Below are 20154 nucleotides of genomic sequence, written 5' to 3' on the forward strand. Positions count from 1 at the left end.
CAGCACAAAATAGTGCACCCCTGGCCATATGTCATCAGCTCTCTTGTTATTAGTCATTTAATCCACTTAGAATAGTGGCATTTAAACAGAGGAGGGGAGGGTGTGTTTGAACAAAATCAGGCTATGCAATAAAGAAACAGCTGTTCCAACTGAGGTGACTTTCAAAAGCTATTGGTGGTGATACATGGTGTGTGTGTGTGTGTGTGTGTGTGTGTGTGTGTGTGTGTGTGTGTGTGTGTGTGTGTGTGTGTGTGTGTGTGTGTGTGTGTGTGTGTGTGTGTGTGTGTGTGTGTTTCTGGTGACCAAATCTAAACAGTCAAAAATCCAACTATACAAGCCCTAATTATTAGCCATAATGCAATTAAGCAGTGTCTGAAGGAAGCATTAACTAGCTTCTGGATGAAATGCATATTGTGCATAGTTAATCAGCCCCACTAGTTTCAATTCCATTTATTCTCAAGAAAACACACACTGCAGCTTTAAGGCAAACTGGTACTGAATTTTTATCCATGACCAGCTCCTCCAACTCTTGGAATATGCCTTTGTTTCACCATTTGCATGCAACAACCTGGTCAAATCTGTTTTGAAAGCAAACAGCATAACTACCAAGTCTTTGCACAGATACACACTCCAAGATGGCTGGAGGAAGCAGAGAGGCTCATCAGTTCCATGATAGAGTCTTTTTCTATTGGAACAATACTGATCTTTTAAGGCAGAGGTCCCCAACCCCCAGTCCATAGCCCGGTGCTGGTCCATAGCCTGAGCCGGACCGGGCCATGGAGACAGACCTCCCGCCATGCCCCCCGCATGCACTCACCCCCGCACAGCTGATTCACACATGTGTGCGCACTCTAGCACACCCGTGTGAGCACTGCACCACCATTTGTGCATGTGCACGAGTGCAAGTGCGCCCAGACAAGCGCCACACTGCCGTTTGTGCAGGCACATGAGAGAGCACTCATTTGTGTGAGAGAGCATGTGGGCCTGTTCATGCATGCACATGAGCGCAGGGGGTGCCCCGCCTTCCCCAGACGGTCTGCGGGGTGAAAAAGGTTGGGGACCCCTGTTTTAAGGGATGGACAGTCACTGGCTTTCAGCTGATGAACAAGTACTACTCTTCCAATTCCACTAACCCAAAGAGGCACAAAATGCCCAAACTAAATCAGAACATATGGGAAATACAGGGAGGGAGGGAGGGAGGGAGGGAAGGAAGGAAGGAAGGAAGGAAGGAAGGAAGGAAGGAAGGAAGGAAAATAATATTTTATATGAGAGGCTTTCAGGGTACAAGAGCAGTTAGTGGACTCTTAAGAAGATAACTGAGACCAAAAACGTCTTGCAGAACTTTCCTGTCACCTAACAGCAAAAATGACTACAGAACACCTACGAAAGCAATTGTGGCATCGCCATGAATACAAAATGAACATATTATGTTCTGTGCTATCACAATGAATACCAAATGAACTTGCAATGATGGGATACTTAAAGTAAAGTATTATCCTATAAAAATTTATTGCTGAGAGACAGGCAAAAAAGGAGCTACACGTTTCACGGTCACACAGTGTGGTGGGTCAACACCAGCATTTTCAAGAGTTTATACTTTTCCCTAATTGAAAATGAAGCAGAAATAGTGCAATCACAGGCAGGCTAGAGAAGCAGACTTTGCTGGTATACATGAATGAGAAAGATACCAATAATTCTGAAACTTCTGCTACATTTTTGGGAAGCCTTTCTCATACGAGACTGGGAAGTCTCGATTCCTGGAATGTGCGCCACCACCACTTCCTGTGTAACACCAAGCGTGGCATATGGGAGCTATTTTTTAAAAAGGTATCAGGCACGTATTTCCTGGTGCTCCACGTTCAAACGTAACTTAGAGTTTCAAATCTTCATTGAGATATCTCCAGAGTTAAACACTTTACAAAATACATTATAGTAATACAAATAATATCCCAGAAGAATTTAAAGTCCATGTAAAGAACACATTTGCATTACTAAACTCAACTGTCCATGAACCACAAGAACCATGAATGGACACCAGAGATGTTATCAGGGAAAAATGCAAAAAGACCATTCATGAAGCCAGAAGAAAAGAAAGATCTCAATAGATTGCCCATGAAACCTTCAACATTCTTAATGACAGAAGAGAGGCGAAGGTAAAAGTGACAGATATAGGATCAGGATCCTAAATGTAACTTTGCAGCAACTTGCAATCAAGAACAAAGAGAATCATAATAACAATCATTGCAAAGAAATAGAAGAGGACAAAAAAGAAAGAGAGATCTCTTTGAATCTTTCAAGATTAAGAATGCTGATTAAGATCAAGAGGTTGAATATACTATCTGATCAGGATAAAATAGAGAAGATGGACCCCAACACCCTTCACACAGGAATATTTTGATGAAGAACCTATAGCTTCAGAACAGGAAGCAAAATCTGCTCTCCAGGCACCAGGTAACAAATAAATTACAGGGAATAGACGGGACACCAATAGAGCTAATTCAAGCTACAAAGGTTAAATCTATCAAAACCATGAGAAAAAAAATAATATTTCAACAAATGCGGAAAACACAACAACAGCCCACAGACAGGAAGCATTCAATGTACATTCCGATCCCAAAGAAAGAACAAATCAAGGACTATAGTAACCAAAGGACCATATAAGCATAATGCTTAGGATTCTGCAACAAACACCATCTATGAAGCAAGAAATGCCAGATGTTCAAGCTGAATTAAGTACAGTAGAAGCTCTGGGGATAGTTTTCCAAATATATGATGGCTACTATAGTGTACCATAGAATTTCAGAAGAAAATCAATTTATACTTTATAGATTACAGTAAAGCCTTGGGCTATGTGGATCCTGGAAAACTGTGGAGCACTTTAAAAGAAATGGATGTGCTATAACTTTTGACCGACCTGATACTTAAACTGTACTCTGGACAGGAGGCTACAGAACACGGAGGGGAAGGTGTCAAGCAAGAGTGTATTTTATCTCCCCATCTGTGCAATCCATATGTAGAACATATAATATGAAAATCTGGATTACAATCAAAAGAAATAGTGGAAATTGGTGAAAGAAATAGCTATAATTTTTAAGATATGCAATGATATTATATTACTGGCATATACTGGCACAAAATAGCAATTATTTTAAACAATTACTGAGGAAAGTGAAGAAAGAAAGTGCAAACTGAAAAGTTAAAATGACAAAATAACAACTACCAAAAATTACATTCACTGTCATATTGACAATGAAGAAATCAGAACTGTAGAAGATTTTCTACTCCTTGGTTCTACTCCTAATAAAACTGAAGAGTGCAGTCAAGAAATCAGGAGACTGAGGGCACAGTTAAACTATGAAAACGTATCAGGAGAAGGACTTAGGATTTTGAAATTGGTTTAAAGTCACATGGTAGTCACATAATTTTTAGGTCAGTGTTTATGTCCTCTTGGGAAAACTTTTAACTACCGTATTTTTCGCACCACAAGACACACTTTTTTCCCCACAAAACAGGGGGGTGGAAAGTCTGTGTGTCTTATGGAGCGAAGAAAACAGATTATATTTTCCTGTTTTCTTCTCCTAAAAAATTGGTGCATCTTATGGAAAGGTGCGTCTTATGGAGTGAAAAATATGGTACATGGGCTTTTAAATTCACTGGATTTGCCTGCCCTTGCACTGGCTGCCCCTCACAACCATTCACCACAGCTTCTGTACGTGTTATTTTTTAATATTGTTAACTTTTTTATTTCTTTCCAACTGGGATAGTATTAGTTTATTAGAGATAGGGGAAAAAAATAAATAAAACAGATTGGACCTTAAGGTTTCCCTGTAGCCTAACGTGTTCATGGGAACACACATGGATGGGCGCATGGGTGGAAAAGAAGAGGAAGCCATGGAAGTCCCACCAGTGAGTGACAAAGATAAATTGATCAGAGAAATTGATAAGACCAGCAGCTTCTAGGCTTGTGAAGCTCTTTTCCCCACCCAACCTTTCTCTCTCTACCGGCTCTCTTTTCTGGTTTTTCAAAGCCTAAGCTACATGGTTGCCTTCTGGCACAAGCCAATCCTGTGTGGTTTTTCTATTCCCTCAGTAGGAATGAAGGGGATGGGGAAGAGAGCAGAGAGCCTCTGACACAGGCAAGTGCACATGCCAAAATAATTTAAAATAAATCACATTCACAATTGAGTTAAAAATAAACTACCCTCTCCTGGCTGTTAAAAATACCTCAATTTATAAACAAAACACCCCATGCTTCTTAACAAAAACAAAAGCACACTTAGCTATATGCCATGTAAAGGGATATTTTTAAATCAACTTCAATTGTGCTAAACCTAATGCAAATCCAGGAGTATGTAACCGATCCATGAGACCTGGAAGAGTGGCTGTGAAGAAGCTGGAAAAAATCCTTAGGAGGGTGTGCCATTGGAGACCAAGGTCAAAGTCATCCCTACTATGATATCAAATCATCTGAAATTTGGTTTTGGAGTAGTAGCCAAAAAGATGGCCAAAAAGCCAGCACAGGGGGCCAGAAAGGAAAATAAGTGGGTCCTAGATCAAATCAAGCTGGAGCTCTCAATGGAAACTAAAATGAGTAAATAAAGATTATTATACTTTGGACATATCATGAGAAGACTATGTCACTGGAAAAGACAGTGATGCTGGTAAAATTTGGATGCAGTTGTGGAACTTAATCTGCAAGACTTGACTATGGCTATAAATGACAGAATCTTTTAGAGATTGATGTAAGTCAGACATGAGTTGACATCACATGACAAATGACAATTCATACATTTGTTGAGGCCTGCAGTGGCAGGTGGCTAGTTCTAAAATAGTTTAAAAATATAAACAGAGTTTGCCTAAAACATTTGAGACATGCCCAGTATGCTCTGTATTTTATTTATTTATTTATTTATTTTATTGTATTTATACCCCGCCTTACTGCTAGCCCGACTGAAATCTGTCTATTTAGATGTGTTCAGGTAAGGGGACGATGGAAAAGCCAAGGAGGCAGGAGTACTTCTGTGCCATCATAAAGAAGCCAACATCCTAAAGTTCAGTACATATAACCTTTATGATCAGTAACCAACCAAAGGGTCCTCCTTTTTGGTAGAGACATGAATAAATAGGTCAGCCATTACCGTTTCTTCCAGAGAAGACTCCCTGTATGCAATACTGTTCCAACATTCCTGGGGACCCTAGGAAGTCTATGGTTCCTAGCAGTTAGGTTTGTTGGGTAGGTGAATCAAGATAGTTTTTAATTGGAGCTAACAGGTCAAGGTCACTCAGCAGGACAGTGAGTGGATTGCTGCATACTGACCTGGTGGCTTAAATCCACATCAGGATGAATGGGTGCTGCAGACTGTATGAGGGGAACCCACAGTGTCCTTGTAAAATCCAAGGCCAGCCTTACAGCATAAGATAACTGCCTTAGGCAGCATATTTGGGGTAGTGTGAAAGGTAGCAAATGCCCAACTGTTTCCTTCTTATATTATAGGGAGAAGAAAAGTAGCCTGTGGGATTTTTGTTGAGTTATTTTGGTCACAAAATAACTCAACCAGTATTGGGTATTATGCACACGACTGCAGAGTTACGTGGGGTGTCATTGGCTGATTCTTCTAAGGCAGCAACATACCTCAGACTACCTCTGGGGTAACCTATCTATTTAGCAGAAACTTCGAGATAAACTGAAAAAAGAATAGTAGACCGAAGAAGAAAAGATCAAGGATTATCTCTTACAGGGGACAGTGTAAGAGTGCTAGAAGCCATTTCATGTTTGAATGAGTCTGAGCCTGAACAGATGGTGAACTGAACTGGACTGGACACTACTCAGGAACTTGGGCCTCCTGCAAGAAGGGTTATTGTTGTTTAGTGGTTAAGTCATGTCTGACTCTTCGTGACGCCATGGACCAGAGCACGCCAGGCCCTCCTGTCCTTCACTGCCTCCCGAAGTTGGATCAAATTCATGTTGTAAGCTTCGGTGACACTGTCCAACTATCTCATCCTCTGTCGTCCCCTTCTCCTCTTACCTTCACACTTTCCCAACATCCGGGTCTTTTCCAGGGAGTCTTCTTTTCTCCTGAGATGGCCAAAGTATTGGAGCCTCCTTCCAGTGAACACTCAGGGTTGATTTCCTTCAGAATTGATAGGTTTGTTTTCTTTGCAGTCCAGGGGACTCTCAAGAGCCTCCCCCAGCACCACAATTCGAAAGCATCAATTCTTCAGCAGTCAGCCTTCTTTATGGTCAAGCTCTCACTTCCGTACATCGCTACTGGAAAAACCATAGCTTTGACTATGCTGACCTTTGTCAGCAAGGTGATGTCTCTGCTTTTTAAGATGTTGTCCAGGTTTGTCATCGCTTTCCTCCCAAGAAGCAGGGTCTTTTAATTTCGTGGCTCCTGTCACCATCTGCAGTGATCATGGAGCCCAAGAAGGTAAAATCTGTCAGTGCCTCCATATCTTCCCCTTCTATTTCCCAGGAGGTAATGGGACCAGTGGTCATGAGCTTAGTTTTTCTGATGTTGAATTTCAGACCATTTTTGAGCTCTCCTCTTTCATCCTCATTAAGAGGTTCTTTATTTCCTCCTCACTTTCTGCCATCAGAGTTGTATCATCTACATATCAGAGGTAGTTGATATTTCTTCTGGCAATCTTAAATCCAGCTTGGGATTCATACCAGTCCATCCTTTTGCATGATGTATTCTGCATATATGTTAAATAAGCAAGGAGACAATATACAGCCTTGTCATACTCCTTTCTCAATTTTGAACCAATCAGTTGTTCCATATCCTGTTTTAACACTTGCTTCCTGTCCCACATATAGATTTCTCAGAGGTAGATAAGGTGGTCAGGCACTCCCATTTCTTTAAGAACTTGCCATAGTTTGCTGTGGCCCATAAAAAGGCTTTTGTGTAGTCAATAAAGCAGAAGTAGATGTTTTTCTGGAACTCTCTGGCTTTCTCCATAATCTAGCGCATTTTAGCAATTTGGTCTCTGGTTTTTGCCTTTCTATTATTTTCCTCTATATTTTTTCACTGTTCATTTAAGAAGGCCCTCTTGTCTCTCCTTTGGAAGTTTGCATTCAATTTTTTGTAACTTTCCCTATCTCCCTTGCATTTTGTTTCCCTTCTCTTCTCTGTTATTTGTAAGGCCTCGTTGGACAGCCACTTTGCTTTCTTGCGTTTCCTTTTCTTCGGATGGTTTTTGTTGCTGCCTCCTGTACAAAGTTATGAGCCTCCATCCATAGTTCTTCAGGCACTCTGTCCACCAAATCGAGTTCCTTAAATCTGTTCTTCACTTCCACTGTGTATTCATAAGGGATTTGGTTTAGATTATACCTGACTAGCCCAGTGGTTTTTCCTACTCTCTTCAGTTTAAGCTTGAATTTTGCTATAAGAAGCTGATGATCAGAACCACAGTCAGCTCCAGGTCTTGTTTTTGCTGACTGTATAGAGCTTCTCCATCTTTGGCTGCAGAGGATATAATCAATCTGATTTCGGTATTGCCCATCTGGTGATGGCCATGTGTAGAGTCGCCTCTTGTGTTGTTGGAAAAGAGTGTTTGTGATGACCAGCTTGTTCTCTTGACAAAACTCTATTAGCTTTTGCCCTGCTTTGTTTTGAACTCGAAGCCCAAACTTACCTGTTGTTCCTCTTATCTCTTGACTCCCTACTTTAACATTCCAGTCCCCTAGAATGAGAAGAACATCCTCCTTTAGTGTCAGTTCTAGAAGATGTTGTTAGTCTTCATAGAATTGGTCAATTTCAGCCTCTTCAGCATTGGTGTTGGTGCATAAACCTGGATTACCGTGATGTTGAAAGGTCTGCCTTGGACTCGTCTTGAAATCATTCTATCATTTTTGAGATTGTGTTCCAGTCCAGCTTTTCCCACTCTTTTGTTGACTATGAGGGCTACTCCATTTCTTCTGCAGGATTCTTGCCCACAATAGTAGATATGATAATCATCTGAATTAAATTCACCCATTCCTGTCCATTTTAGTTCACTAGATACCAATGTTTATTCTTACCATCTCCTGTTTGACCACATCCAGCTTACCAAGGTTCATAGATCTCACATTCCAGCTTCCTATGAAGTATTTTTCTTTGCAGCATTGGACTTTCCTTTCACTTCCACGCACATCTGCAGCTGAGCGTCCTTTCAGCTTTGGCCCAACCACTTCATTAGCTGTGGAGCTACTTGTACTTGTCCTCCGCTCTTCCTCAGTAGCATGTTGGATGCCTTCCTACTTGAGGGGCTCATCTTCCAGCATCACATCTTTTAGCCTTTTGTTTCTGTCCAATGGAATTTTCTTGGCAAAGATTCTGGAGTGGCTTGCCAGTTCCTTCTCCAGGTGGATCGCCTTTAGTCAAAACTCTCCGGTATGATCTCTCCATCTTGTGTGTTCCTGCATGGCATAGCCCATAGCTTCTGAACTACTCAAGCCCCTTCGCCACGACAAGACAGCAATCCGTGAAGGCAAGAGTCCGATTGCTGTCTTGTCGTGGTGAAGGGGCTTGAGTAATTCAGAGAACCTATGGGCTATGCCATGCAGGGACACCCAAGACGGACAGGTCATAGTGGCCCCTTCACGGATTGCAAGAAGGGTAGGAAATAACAAACCAGAATTTCAAAAAGGAGAAGGAGAATGGCAGGCTTTGTACAAGCCCCTGTGGTGTGAGTGAAGACAAGAATTATTGAAAAATACAGAGCTCACATTCAGTGAATTAAAACAGGGGCACCTGGGAGCTTTAACTGTTAAGAATTCTGAAGATGTCTTGAGAGGACCCATTAACTAGCCATTCTGGTATCGGAGGCAATTGGGAATGTCACCTACCCACTGTGCCTGATAGATGGGTGTGAGCCCCTCATGAGAAAAGGAGAGAATGTGCTGCATTTTTTTTTCTTTTTCAAAGGGAAAAAAAAGTGAATACTGTAGGGCCAAGACGCATTGCTGTTTACTTCTATAACATTCCCCAATAGGTTCACCTCTAGATTTCAGTACTTTCCATGTTGTTCCTGGTTGCTCCACTCTAGTTGATGGCCCAGTCACACAGAGATAAGACGAAAAAGCTAATGGGGATCATTGGCCTCCTAATCAGGGAGAAAGAGCCAAAGAAAGGTTTTCTTCTTCCACCTGATGCCTACTTGTGCTTACCAACTGTTCCTACTCTTCCCTTCTCCTATGCCTCCAGAGAAGGTTACTTCTCTGAAGGTGAAGATGAGCCTCTAGAACAGATGGGACAGTCCTCACATTTCTCCAAGGGAGCCCTCAGAATTCTTCACAGTCACACCCTGGCTCACAGAGTGGCCGTTTATGTGAGGAATATACACTGTGACTAACACTGTCGTCTGTTTCCAAGATTGTTGCCATGTCTCATGACCTGAGATTAGGTCCATTGAATCAGTGGGTATTTAATTAGTCAGCTCCCCTGAAAGTTCCCTTGATTGAAATGAATCTACTCTGATTGCAACTTATCACGCTAGAGTAAGTCACAGCTATACTACCTGTGAGGCTCTGGTGAACTCTATGCCCAAGAGGGTTAAGGCAGTGCTGGAAAATAATGGTGGCCACACAAAATATTGACACTTTGTGCCCAATTTGGACATTGGCACTTAGGGGTGCATTCAATTTTGTTGCCAGAAGTTTAGACATTAATGGCTATGTGTTGCGTTATTTTGAGGGGACAGCACATTTACACTATTATAAAAGCTGTATACTCATTGCTTTACATTGTAGCCAAGCGTCATTTCTTCAGTGTTATTGCATGAAAAGATATACTAAAATATTTATGAGATGTGAGGGGGTGTACTCACTTCTATGATATACTGTAAGTCCGTTTGAATTAATGGAAGTTACAGAGGAGTTGACTCACCAAATCCTCACTGATTCAATGGTCCTATTGCAGTGCAAGTTAGTAATCTAAGCAACAGGATTTCAGCCTGTGTTTCTCATGCGTATAATGAAAACTGCATTGCTTCCTATCTCTCAAGGTTAATTTCCATGGTTATGAAACAGATGGTGCACTTGTTTACTTTTATGTTTGGCTTGGACATTTAGATCAAAAGGTGATTGTGCTGCCAGCCAGTCAGATGTATGTGCAATGATACCTGTTTCACCCAAGGTGTTACTTTCTTCTTGAGCCTCAGTTCTCTGCTTTGTGCTTCAGACATTCCCAGGCATTTCCCGATCTGCTTATCCGAGAATCCGATCTGCTTGGCTCTCCTCAGGCTTTCTTCTGGAAGTGACACACTGTGATGAACATAAAAAAGAATGCATGACAGACATAGTATACTTCATGGAATTGTTTGGACCTGGAAGAAAAATATTAGGGTTGAAGAGGGAAAGGAAACATTCTGAACTAATCTCCATTCATGCACCATACTTCCTTATGAATCCCACTCATTAACAATCAGCAAGGAACCTCTGGTGGCCTAAAACTGATGCTTAAGGCTTTGGTGAGGTGATTATACTGCTACATTTCCCACTGACAGATTGTGTGGTGCAGAATCAAAATAACATAATTGGCTGATGACACATTTGCCTAGGATGTGAGCCCAGCTTTCTAAAGTTAATTCTAACATGCACACTTGCCAAATGACCCACAAAAATGTCCTCAACAAGTTGTCACAGCTCAGCCTTCATATAAGGAGCCACCAGATTGTAGCATTACACCGTCAATACCAAGAAATACAAACTATTTATCAGCCGTTTTATCTTCCTAATGGATATTTTACTATTTCTTAAAAATATAAACAATATTCGTACGAAAAGATTCATAGAACATTGCAACCTGCTAAAAAAAATCCAAGTTGTACAAATATAGACACAGATACGTATATAAAACAAAAGTATCCAGCAACTTCCTTTAACCTCTGACAACATCAACTATTCATAATCATAACCTGGCTGTCCCTTGACCGAATCTCTGCCTATTGTACAAGAACCTATTGACCAAGGATGTTCCATATATTTCTTTGTCTCATCCCTAATGTGCATAGCTGTATATATACACACACAGAGAGAGAGAGAGAGAGAGAGAGAGAGAGAGAGAGTCTCTACAACACAGTTCATTGCATGAGCATGTCCAGCTCCTTCACCCACCCAGGGGCACATGGGTTTTAGAGTTCTGTGTTATGTATGCATTATGTCTTAACAAATCCAATCGGTATCCAAATGGTCAAGACAATAGGGCAGTAATGCCTTAAGCGATATGCCACCCCACTGGCTTATGTATGAAACTGGCCTGTGCACACTGTAATAGATACTTTCAGATACGATGCCCAACTACATGAAAGAGCATATTGTATGAGCCAAGGGCTTCCATCTTCTTACCACTGGTGTCAGAGTTAACTGGTAAGTATCAGTCTCTAATTTGCTGACTGCCTTTTTAATGTTGCCAAACCAAGTGTATAAATCTTTCCATCACAAAATGGTTAAACCTGTAGGGAAATCACTATGTGGCTGTCAGCAGGCTAAGGAATTTGATGTGAAGTATCTTGGGAAGAAAGCAAGGGTTCATGAGTTCCTTATTAACAGGCCATTAAGTGCTTAATTCTCCCACTTGAGTGCTTCATTGTGACTAGATGGTACCTATGCTACAGCCATCAACCTTATGGAACTGGGAATTTTTATTTGTTGTTTTATAGATTACAATAAGGACAACATTGAAAAAAAATGGACCTGCTTGGAGGGAGGTAATCTTTCACTCGACACGGCCTCAGGCAGCCATCAATCTGTAAACTCATGACCAGGAGACCACTACTCTACATGATTTCTTGACAGAGATGAGAAAAAGTATTATTTTCAAACTACTGGGCATGCTGGCCAGGGTGTTCAGGGAACTACAAAAAGGATTCCCCCCTCTGCTGCCCCCCCGTCTGTCAATACTTAGAAGGCTTCCTACATTTTTTATTTACATTGCTTTGTCAATCTACGTTTTCATCTGTCTTCTCATTGCCTTGCTCTTGTGTCATCTTTGGCCTTTCCCTGCTGAACTAAGTGCTTCTACCAGCTCTCCTTATGCATTTTTCATCTTCTCAGTTCTGTTTTCTCTTTTTGTACTAAGCACCTGCCACAAGTTCTGGTGGTTTTTGTTTGTTTTTAGGGTGTGTTTTTTTGGCTACATCTTCAGCCCATCACCCTGATAAACCTTCTTCCTCTCACTAGTTCTTGTGCCACCTTTTCCCTTTGAAATGACACTTTCCCCAAACTCGCAAAAAGTTAGCATGTGTTTATCGCCTCCATTTCCAGTTCTCATTGTTCAGAGCATCCCTGCTTAGCTTGTCTAATAGATCAATATTTCATGTGAAAGCAGGCAATGACTCTGAAAGGAGAAAATAATTAACAAATACCATTGCTTTCCTAAACAAGGGCTTTTGGACCATGTTAGGAATAAAAAGAGACACTCCTGGGTCGCCATCTAGTCCAGCATTAACAGAAACCAGCCAGGCCCTCTGAAACACCCTTAATGTCCCTTTTTAAAAGGTATATAAAATATTTCAAAACCATTTGAAGGAAATGCTTGAATAAAACAATAACATGCAAGCTGAAGATTTTACTGCCTTAGGTTCCATTCTGTAAGATAAGCGTGGCTGAACTTTTCTATACCAGGTCAGAAGGAGGGGAGATGAAGCCTCCTGCTTCACTGCTCTGAGCACTGAAAAGCTACAGCATTCTCATTTTTTTTTGTAAGAACATTACAGAATACCTTAGACAACAAAGGGTTTTGCAGCACCTTAAAAATGAACAAGTTTTTTACTGGCACCGTCTTTTGTGGTTAACGGACAGACTGCACAGACCTTGCAGTCGGTGGAGCAGAAAATCACCCTTGATCTGGGTTAAGCTTGATCGCAAGAGGCTCAGCAGATCCAGGGCTGGTTAGTATTTGCATTTGCAAGAAAAAAAATTAATAAAGGGTGACACCTAATCACTCTCAGCAATTTGCAAAAATGCACATATTCTGATTTCTTTCTCTCTCTCTCTTTTGCTTACATTTGTACAATTTTGCAATGTTTTCTACCTGTGGGAAATGCTAATTTTCAACAGTGGATAGGCATGTGCTTAATTTGCAAGTGTGATTGCCTAGGCATGTATTTCTGAGGGAGTCCCTTTGTAGAAAGAAAAATGGCATAATCAGCACCTAATTGCATTTCCCTTGATGTCAAGATTGACACGAAGAGTTCAAAGTTCATCCCACTTCATTTTTTAACTATCTTGTTAAGCTCATTAAAAAGAGGAAGGGATCATTTCAGCTTGCCTTTTGGCCACCTCTAAGAGACTGAGGGGTCAACTGCCAATCTGAAAACGACAATACAACTCAACAGTTTAGTTATTTCTGGTAAAATTCTATTGGCATCAGAGGTACTCCTGACTACACGAGCCATTATAACCAAGCATAGAAGAAAGAGCAAAAAAAAAAGCACGAGAGTGCAGCACAAAAAAGAAATACCCCAATTAAATAAGACCACATGGTATTTGCAGATAGGGCAGACTATCAGAAAGACAAATGAATGGGTTCCAGATCAGCCTTGAGCTCTCTTTAGAAGCTAAATTGACTCAATTGAGGCTAGTATACTTTGGGTATATTGCTGAGAGAACCTGACTCACAGGAAAAGACAATTATCCTAGAAAAACAGAAGCAAGAAGGAAAAGAGGAAGAGGTAACATAGAGGAAAAGAGGAAGAAGGACAGACTCAGTAAACTAAACTATACCTTTACCTTTTTAAGATCTGAGCACAACTGTTACCTACAGGATCTTTCAGAGATCATTAATTAAAGGATCACCATAAGTCTGAAGCTTCTTGTTGTCACATAACAACAGTATGCCATCAAGTCAAACTAGACTTATGGCGACCCTTTTCAGGGTTTTCTACATATTGAGTATTTAGAAGTGGTTTACCATTGCCACCTTCTGGGGACACTTTGGGACAGTGCAACTTGCCCAAGGCTACACAGGTTGCCCCCAACTCATGAGACACAGTGGGGGATTGAACTCCTGATACCTAAGTCATTGTCTGTCTAGCCAGCAAACCACAAAAAAAAAAAAAAACCAATCTGCATGGCATACAAACAGAGGCACACAAAGGAAACATCCGTAATAAAGGGGGAAACTTTGTTATATTTGTGGTTTAATAGCACAGAGCAGAGGCTGATGTTTCTCTAAGCACTACAAACAAAAGCGACATGATTAAGGACACAGTAAACTTCCTGGTACTGAATCAGATTTCATGTATCCACCTTGCTCAGTATGGTTGATGCCGACTAGGAGCAGTTTCTCAGGGGCCTCCATCAGGGTTCTTTCCCAGACTGACGTGGATTGAACTTTTCCACCTTTTCCACCAACTCTACTGCTGGACCCACTGCATATTTTCTTCCTTCACTGATTAGCCACGGAAGAAGCGCAGTCCCAATAAACTTGATATGCAGTGAGTCAGGGAGCTCAGAAGTGATTCAGACTCAGATCTCCCAGATCCAAATCCAGCAGTGCAGCTAGTAAAAACACATTACGGCTAAACGTCTGATAGGTCCCCACATGCTTCTGAAATTTCTTCCTCCAGCATTCACATGGATTTCCTGACAACTCACTCCAATTATATCATTGTTTTTTCCAAATTGTGCCTGTTGCAGTCTTCTTGCATGCTATCACAAAGTCATAATGAGTAGGCAGACAGTAGGCATCCTTCAGTCTCAAAAGACTACGGTAACGTGCTCTGGAAAGAGGAACAGCATCTAGTGTGGCTGAGAAGGCCAATTCGAGAGTGACAATCCCTTCCACACTGAAGACAAATACAGTCTGTCCCCTGTCCAGCTGCCTGGTTTTGCTGGTCTCGGGACTGCCTGTTTGCCTCAGCCTTCTGGATAAGTGTTTCTTCAAAATGGGAGAGGCCATGATGCACCGCCTGCCTCCAGGCTGAACACTCAGATGTCAAGGTTTCCCATCTGTTGAGGTCCATTCCTAAGGCCTTCAGATCCCACTTGCAGATGTCCTTGTATTGCAGCTGTGGTCTCCCTCTGGGGCGGTTTCCCTGCACTAATTCTCCGTACAGGAGATCTTTTGGAATCCAACCATCAGCCATTCTCACAACATGCCCAAGCCAATGTAGACGGCACTGTTTCAGTAATGTATACATGCTAACAATTCCAGGTCGTTCCAGGACTACACTATTGTCCTGCCAGGTGATACCAAAAATGCGTCTGAGACAACAGATATAGAACATGTTCAGCTTCCTCTCCTGACATGCACAAAGGGTCCAGGACTCACTGTAGTACAAGAATATACTCAGGACACAGGCTCTATAGACCTGGATCTTGGTATATGCTGTTAGCTTTTTGTTAAGCCATACTCTCTTTGTGAGTCCAGAAATCATGGTAGCTGCTTTGCCAATGTGTTTATCCAGCCTGATATCTAGAGAGAGTGTGTCAGAGATCGCTGAGCCAATGTACACGAAATCATGAACAACCTCCAATTCTTGCATAGAGATGGTAATAGAGGGAAATGAGTTCACACCTTGGCCCATGACTTGTGTTTTCTTCAGGCTGATTGTTAATCCGAAATCTTGGCAGGCCTCGCTAAAGCAATTCATAAGTTGTTAGAGGTCTTCGGCAGAATGGGCAACAACAGCTACATCACTGGCGAAGAGGAAGCCCCACATGCATTTCAGCTGGACTTTGGTCTTTGCTCTCAATCTCGAGAGATTAAAAAGATTGCCATCTGATCTAGTCCTGAGATAGACGCCTTCTGTTGCGGTTCCAAAAGCATGCTTCAGCATGACAGCAAAAATGATCCAAACAGAGTCAGCACAAGGACACAGCCCTGTTTCACTCCACTTCGAACGTCAAAGGGATCTGATGTAGAGCCATCCTCATAGAAGGACCTGATGATGTTAAGGAGCCGAGGTGGACATCCAATCTTGGGAATTATTTTAAAAAGGCTGTCCCTGCTAACCAAATCAAAGGCCTTTGTAAGAACTATGAAGGCCACAAAGAGTGGCTGTCATTGTTCCCTAAATTGCTTCTACAAATGTCTGAGGGTAAATACCATGTCGATGGTAGATCTATTAGCTTGATTCTGGATAGACTCTGTCTGCAAGCACCTGGAGCCTCTTCAGCACAACACAGGCAAGCAGCTTCCCTATAATGCTGAGAAGAGAGATGCCATGGTAGTTATTGCAGTCGCCCATGTTGCCTTTGTTCTTATACAATGTGATGATGTTTGCATCTTTTATGTTCTGTGGTACTCCACCTTCCCTCCAGCAAACACAAAAGATTTCCTACAGCTCAATGGTGATGATCTCTTTACAGCACTTCAGCATTTCAACAGGGATATTATCCTTCCCAGGTGCCTTGCTAGAGGTGAGGGAATCCAAGGCTGCTGTCCAATTCTTCCAAGACAGGCAGGCACTCAATGTTATTCAATGCCTCTTTGGTTACTATGTTCCTTCTAGAATATAGCTCAGAGTAGTGCTGCACCCAGTGTTCCATTTGCTGTACTCAGTCTTGGATGGTCATGCCTGTAGGTAAAGATAAATGTTCCCCTTGACGTTTAGTCCAGTTGTGTCCGGCTCTAGGGCGCGGTGCTCATCCCCGTCTCCAAGCCGTAGACAGTTTCCATGGTCACGTGGCCAGCGCGAGTAGACATGGAACGCCATTACCTTTCCACTGTGGTGGTGCCTATTTATCTACTGGCATTTTTACATGCTTTCAAATTCAAAGGAGCAGATTTCTTCTATATTGGACCTAAAGCCTGCTTGATACTGTCATACATTCCCTTGATGTTACTTGTGTCTGCTGCTGCCTGTATCTGAGAGGAGAGCTGAAGCCAATAATCATTAGAACATCTCCTGGCAGTCTGTTGGACTTTGCAACTCGAAGAACCTGTAAGCTGTACTCACTAGGACAGGCTTTGTATGCTGCTAGAGCTCTCCTCTTATCCTTGACGGCTGGCATCAACTCCTCCGAATGGGCTTCAAACCAGTCTGCCATCTTTTTGGTCTTCTTGCCAAATGTGGACAAGGTGGTGTTATAAACAGCATTTCCACAAGTAGTTGAGCAAATTCCTCCACTTTTCTCTGATCGTGAGTCTTGCTGTTATCAATATGTGACCCTCCTTCCTTTTTTGTATGATACAATCTCTTTATTCACAGTTTTACTCTGCTACACACAGGGAGTGATTAGTATTGCAATCAGCACACTGATAACTGTGTGTGATCATAATACTAGGAAGACTAGAGCATCTAGTGAGGATCATATCGAGCTGATGCCAATGCTTCGATCTTGGATGTCTCCAAGAGACTCTGTGTTGAAGCTTCGTATTAGAGATCGTGTTGCTGACACAAAGACCATAATAACAGCAAAACTCCAGCAAGTGTTGCCCATTTTTGTTAATCTTCCCAATGCCAAACCAGCTTAGACAAGTGGGCCAAGAATTGTGATCAGCACCAACTCTAATGTTAAAATCTCCGAAAATGAACAGCTGCTCTTTCTCAGGGATTTTCTTGGTTGGAGATGCCAGATCATCAAAGAATTTGTCTTTGACTTCTGCTGTAGACAACACTGTTGGTGCATATGCACTAATAAGGGTGACCGGTCCTGCTGATGAGTGGAGCTGCAGAGACAGGATTCCTTCACTCCCTATCATAGGTGGAACAATGAATCTCAGCAGAGTATTTTAACCGCAAAGCCAACACCATATTCCCTGATCTCATTCAATGGTTTTCCCTACCAGAAGAATGAGAAATTTTTTTCTTTAACAGATCCTGAGTCTGGCAATCTCATCTCTTGCAAGGTAACAATGTCCATCTACAACCTACTCAATTCCATGTCGATGACAGCTGTCTTGCGCACGTCGTCTATTTCCTGGAGGTTGTCAGAAAAGCCAGGGGTCATTGTCTGAACATTCCAGGTGCCCAGCTTCAGGGCAGAAGTTTTCTTATGATTATTGCGTGGTACAGCGTTATCAATCTGCTTGTTGGCTTTCACTGCCTCCAGGACTTCGGCTCTGGATTTTGCCTCAAGGTTAACTCCTGAAGCCTTTTCCATCAGTGGATATAGCCACAAGGCAGTGGAGGTTTGAAATCAGAGTCTTGCTTCTCCTAGATGGGCTGCTTTCCAAGGCTGACGAGTCCCATCTACCCAGATGGCACCTATTTGAGACAGATATTCCATGAACCTGTATTATGAGATCACAGGACCATCCCACTCAGATGTCTATAACAGCAGTGGCTCTTCTGGTCTCCGAGTGTGATCTTTCTTAGTTCTACTACCACGATTCTTTTTCACTGGAGATGCCATAGTTCAGTGGCGGAAGACATGGTTTGCATGGAGGAACTCACAGACTTAACCCTGCTAGATTCCAGTGTAAAGCTTTGAGGTGCAGTTTCCACTCACTAACAAGCAATACTGGCTGAGATAAACAGTATGACTTAGTATAAAGCAGCTTCCTGTGTATTCACATCATATGCTTTCCCACAGAACTGCTTCCCCTCCCCAGTGGCACTCCATGTATTTAGCCTCCCTACAGCATCCTTGTGGGCAGGGAGGGGAACTCTCTCTTTCAGTCCACCCCCCCCCCCACCGCCCGCACAAGACAGTTCTGTGGCTGACTAACTATCTTCTCTCTAATTTTATAAACATGTACATGTACCCTTCAAAACCCTTCATAAAGTTAAATTCACTTAATTCAACCCTTTAACAGAATCTGAAGCGCTGAAATTCTATGAGGGGATGATTAACGTCTTTTATACTGCTCTACCCCCAATATTTGCTTGCTCAAAATGACAGTTTGAAGCTTCAGACCGGGAGAAAAATTGTCTTCAAGCTAGACAATCAACCTTTTTACGCACTGCCATAATCATTTAATGGTTAGGCAGTGCCGCTTACTTCCTAACAAAATAAACCCTCCTGTGTTTTCCTGTTTATAAACAATATAAGTGATTCCCTCTTCACACTCCCTCCCTCTGTTTTCAGCTTCTAGTGAAGGTTTTTGTTGCTGAGGAGGGTTTTTTTTAAAGCATATTTAAAATTCTACCCTGTCATCTCTGAAACTCCATCCACTCAAGCTTCTTCTTCAATAATAAATGATAAAAGGAAATGGAATAAATTCCCCTTAATGAGGAAATTTTCACCTGGCACAGAGGAACTGGGGAAATCTATTAACCGACTCAGGGAATGCCTGCAGCATGGCAATTACTGGGGGGGGGGGGGAGAGAGAGGGGGAAGGAACAGAACATTTCAGTATGGTCCTCTTTTCCACTTGACTGGCTTTCATCTGATCTATTGACTCATGAGTAATACCAAACTAGTGTGCCTGTGGAAAGCATACTCTCAAATATGCAACTGAGCATCCTGCCAATCAGAGAGAAGGGCACAGAGAGAAGAAACATGGAAGCCATCAATTGATAACATATACACATTTCATTTGGCAGATATTAATGGCAAGTTTCTCCTCCAGGCTCTAGATCTGTGACTAAGTACTGAGAAAAAATGTTTAACAGTAAGAATGCTGGGAACAAGAGGCCCTATCCATACCAGTTTAATAGCCATTTCCTTGCTCTGAGGCAATCATAGAAATCATAGAAAAGTGAAGTTGGAAGGGGCCTACAAAGGCCATCGAGTCCAACCCCCTGCTCAACGCAGGAATACAATCAAAGCATATCTGCCAGATGATGATCTAAGTTTGTCTTGAATGCCTCCAGTGTTGGAGCACTCACCAACTCCCATGGTAACTCGTTCCACTGTCGTACTGCTCGAACAATTAGGATGTTTTTCCTGATAGTCAACTAAAATCTGGCTTCCTTTAATTTGAGCCCACTGTTGCATGTCCTGCACTCTGGGATGATCAAGAACAGATCTTGGCCCTCCTCTGTATGACAGCCTTTCAAATATTTGAAAAGTACTATCATATCACAGCCCCCTGATCATCCTTGTCACCCTCCTCTGAACTTGTTCCAATTTGTTAACATCCTTCTTGAAGTGTGGTGTCCAGAACTGGACACAATCCTCAAGGTGAGGTCTAACCAGTGCTAAATAGAGGGGGACTAGCACCTCGTGGGATTTGGAAACTATACTTCTGTTAATGCAGCCTAAAATAGCATTTGTCTTTTTTGTAGCCACATCACACTGTTGGCTCATATTCAGCTTGTGATCTACAACAATTCCAA

General features: G+C 42.1%; 1 protein-coding gene across 1 annotated transcript in view; it reads right to left on the reverse strand.

The window, feature by feature from the left end:
• The window catches only part of CPS1 (carbamoyl-phosphate synthase 1), a 180345-nt gene that overhangs the window by 57889 nt on the left and 102302 nt on the right, over positions 1–20154 (reverse strand). The window contains exon 21 of the mRNA XM_078379197.1: positions 10105–10246. Coding sequence (XP_078235323.1) covers positions 10105–10246 — 142 coding nt within the window. The remainder of the gene's footprint in view (positions 1–10104; positions 10247–20154) is intronic.

Source organism: Pogona vitticeps, chromosome 1, assembly GCF_051106095.1.
Source record: "Pogona vitticeps strain Pit_001003342236 chromosome 1, PviZW2.1, whole genome shotgun sequence".
In the NCBI taxonomy this organism is placed as follows: domain Eukaryota; kingdom Metazoa; phylum Chordata; class Lepidosauria; order Squamata; family Agamidae; genus Pogona; species Pogona vitticeps.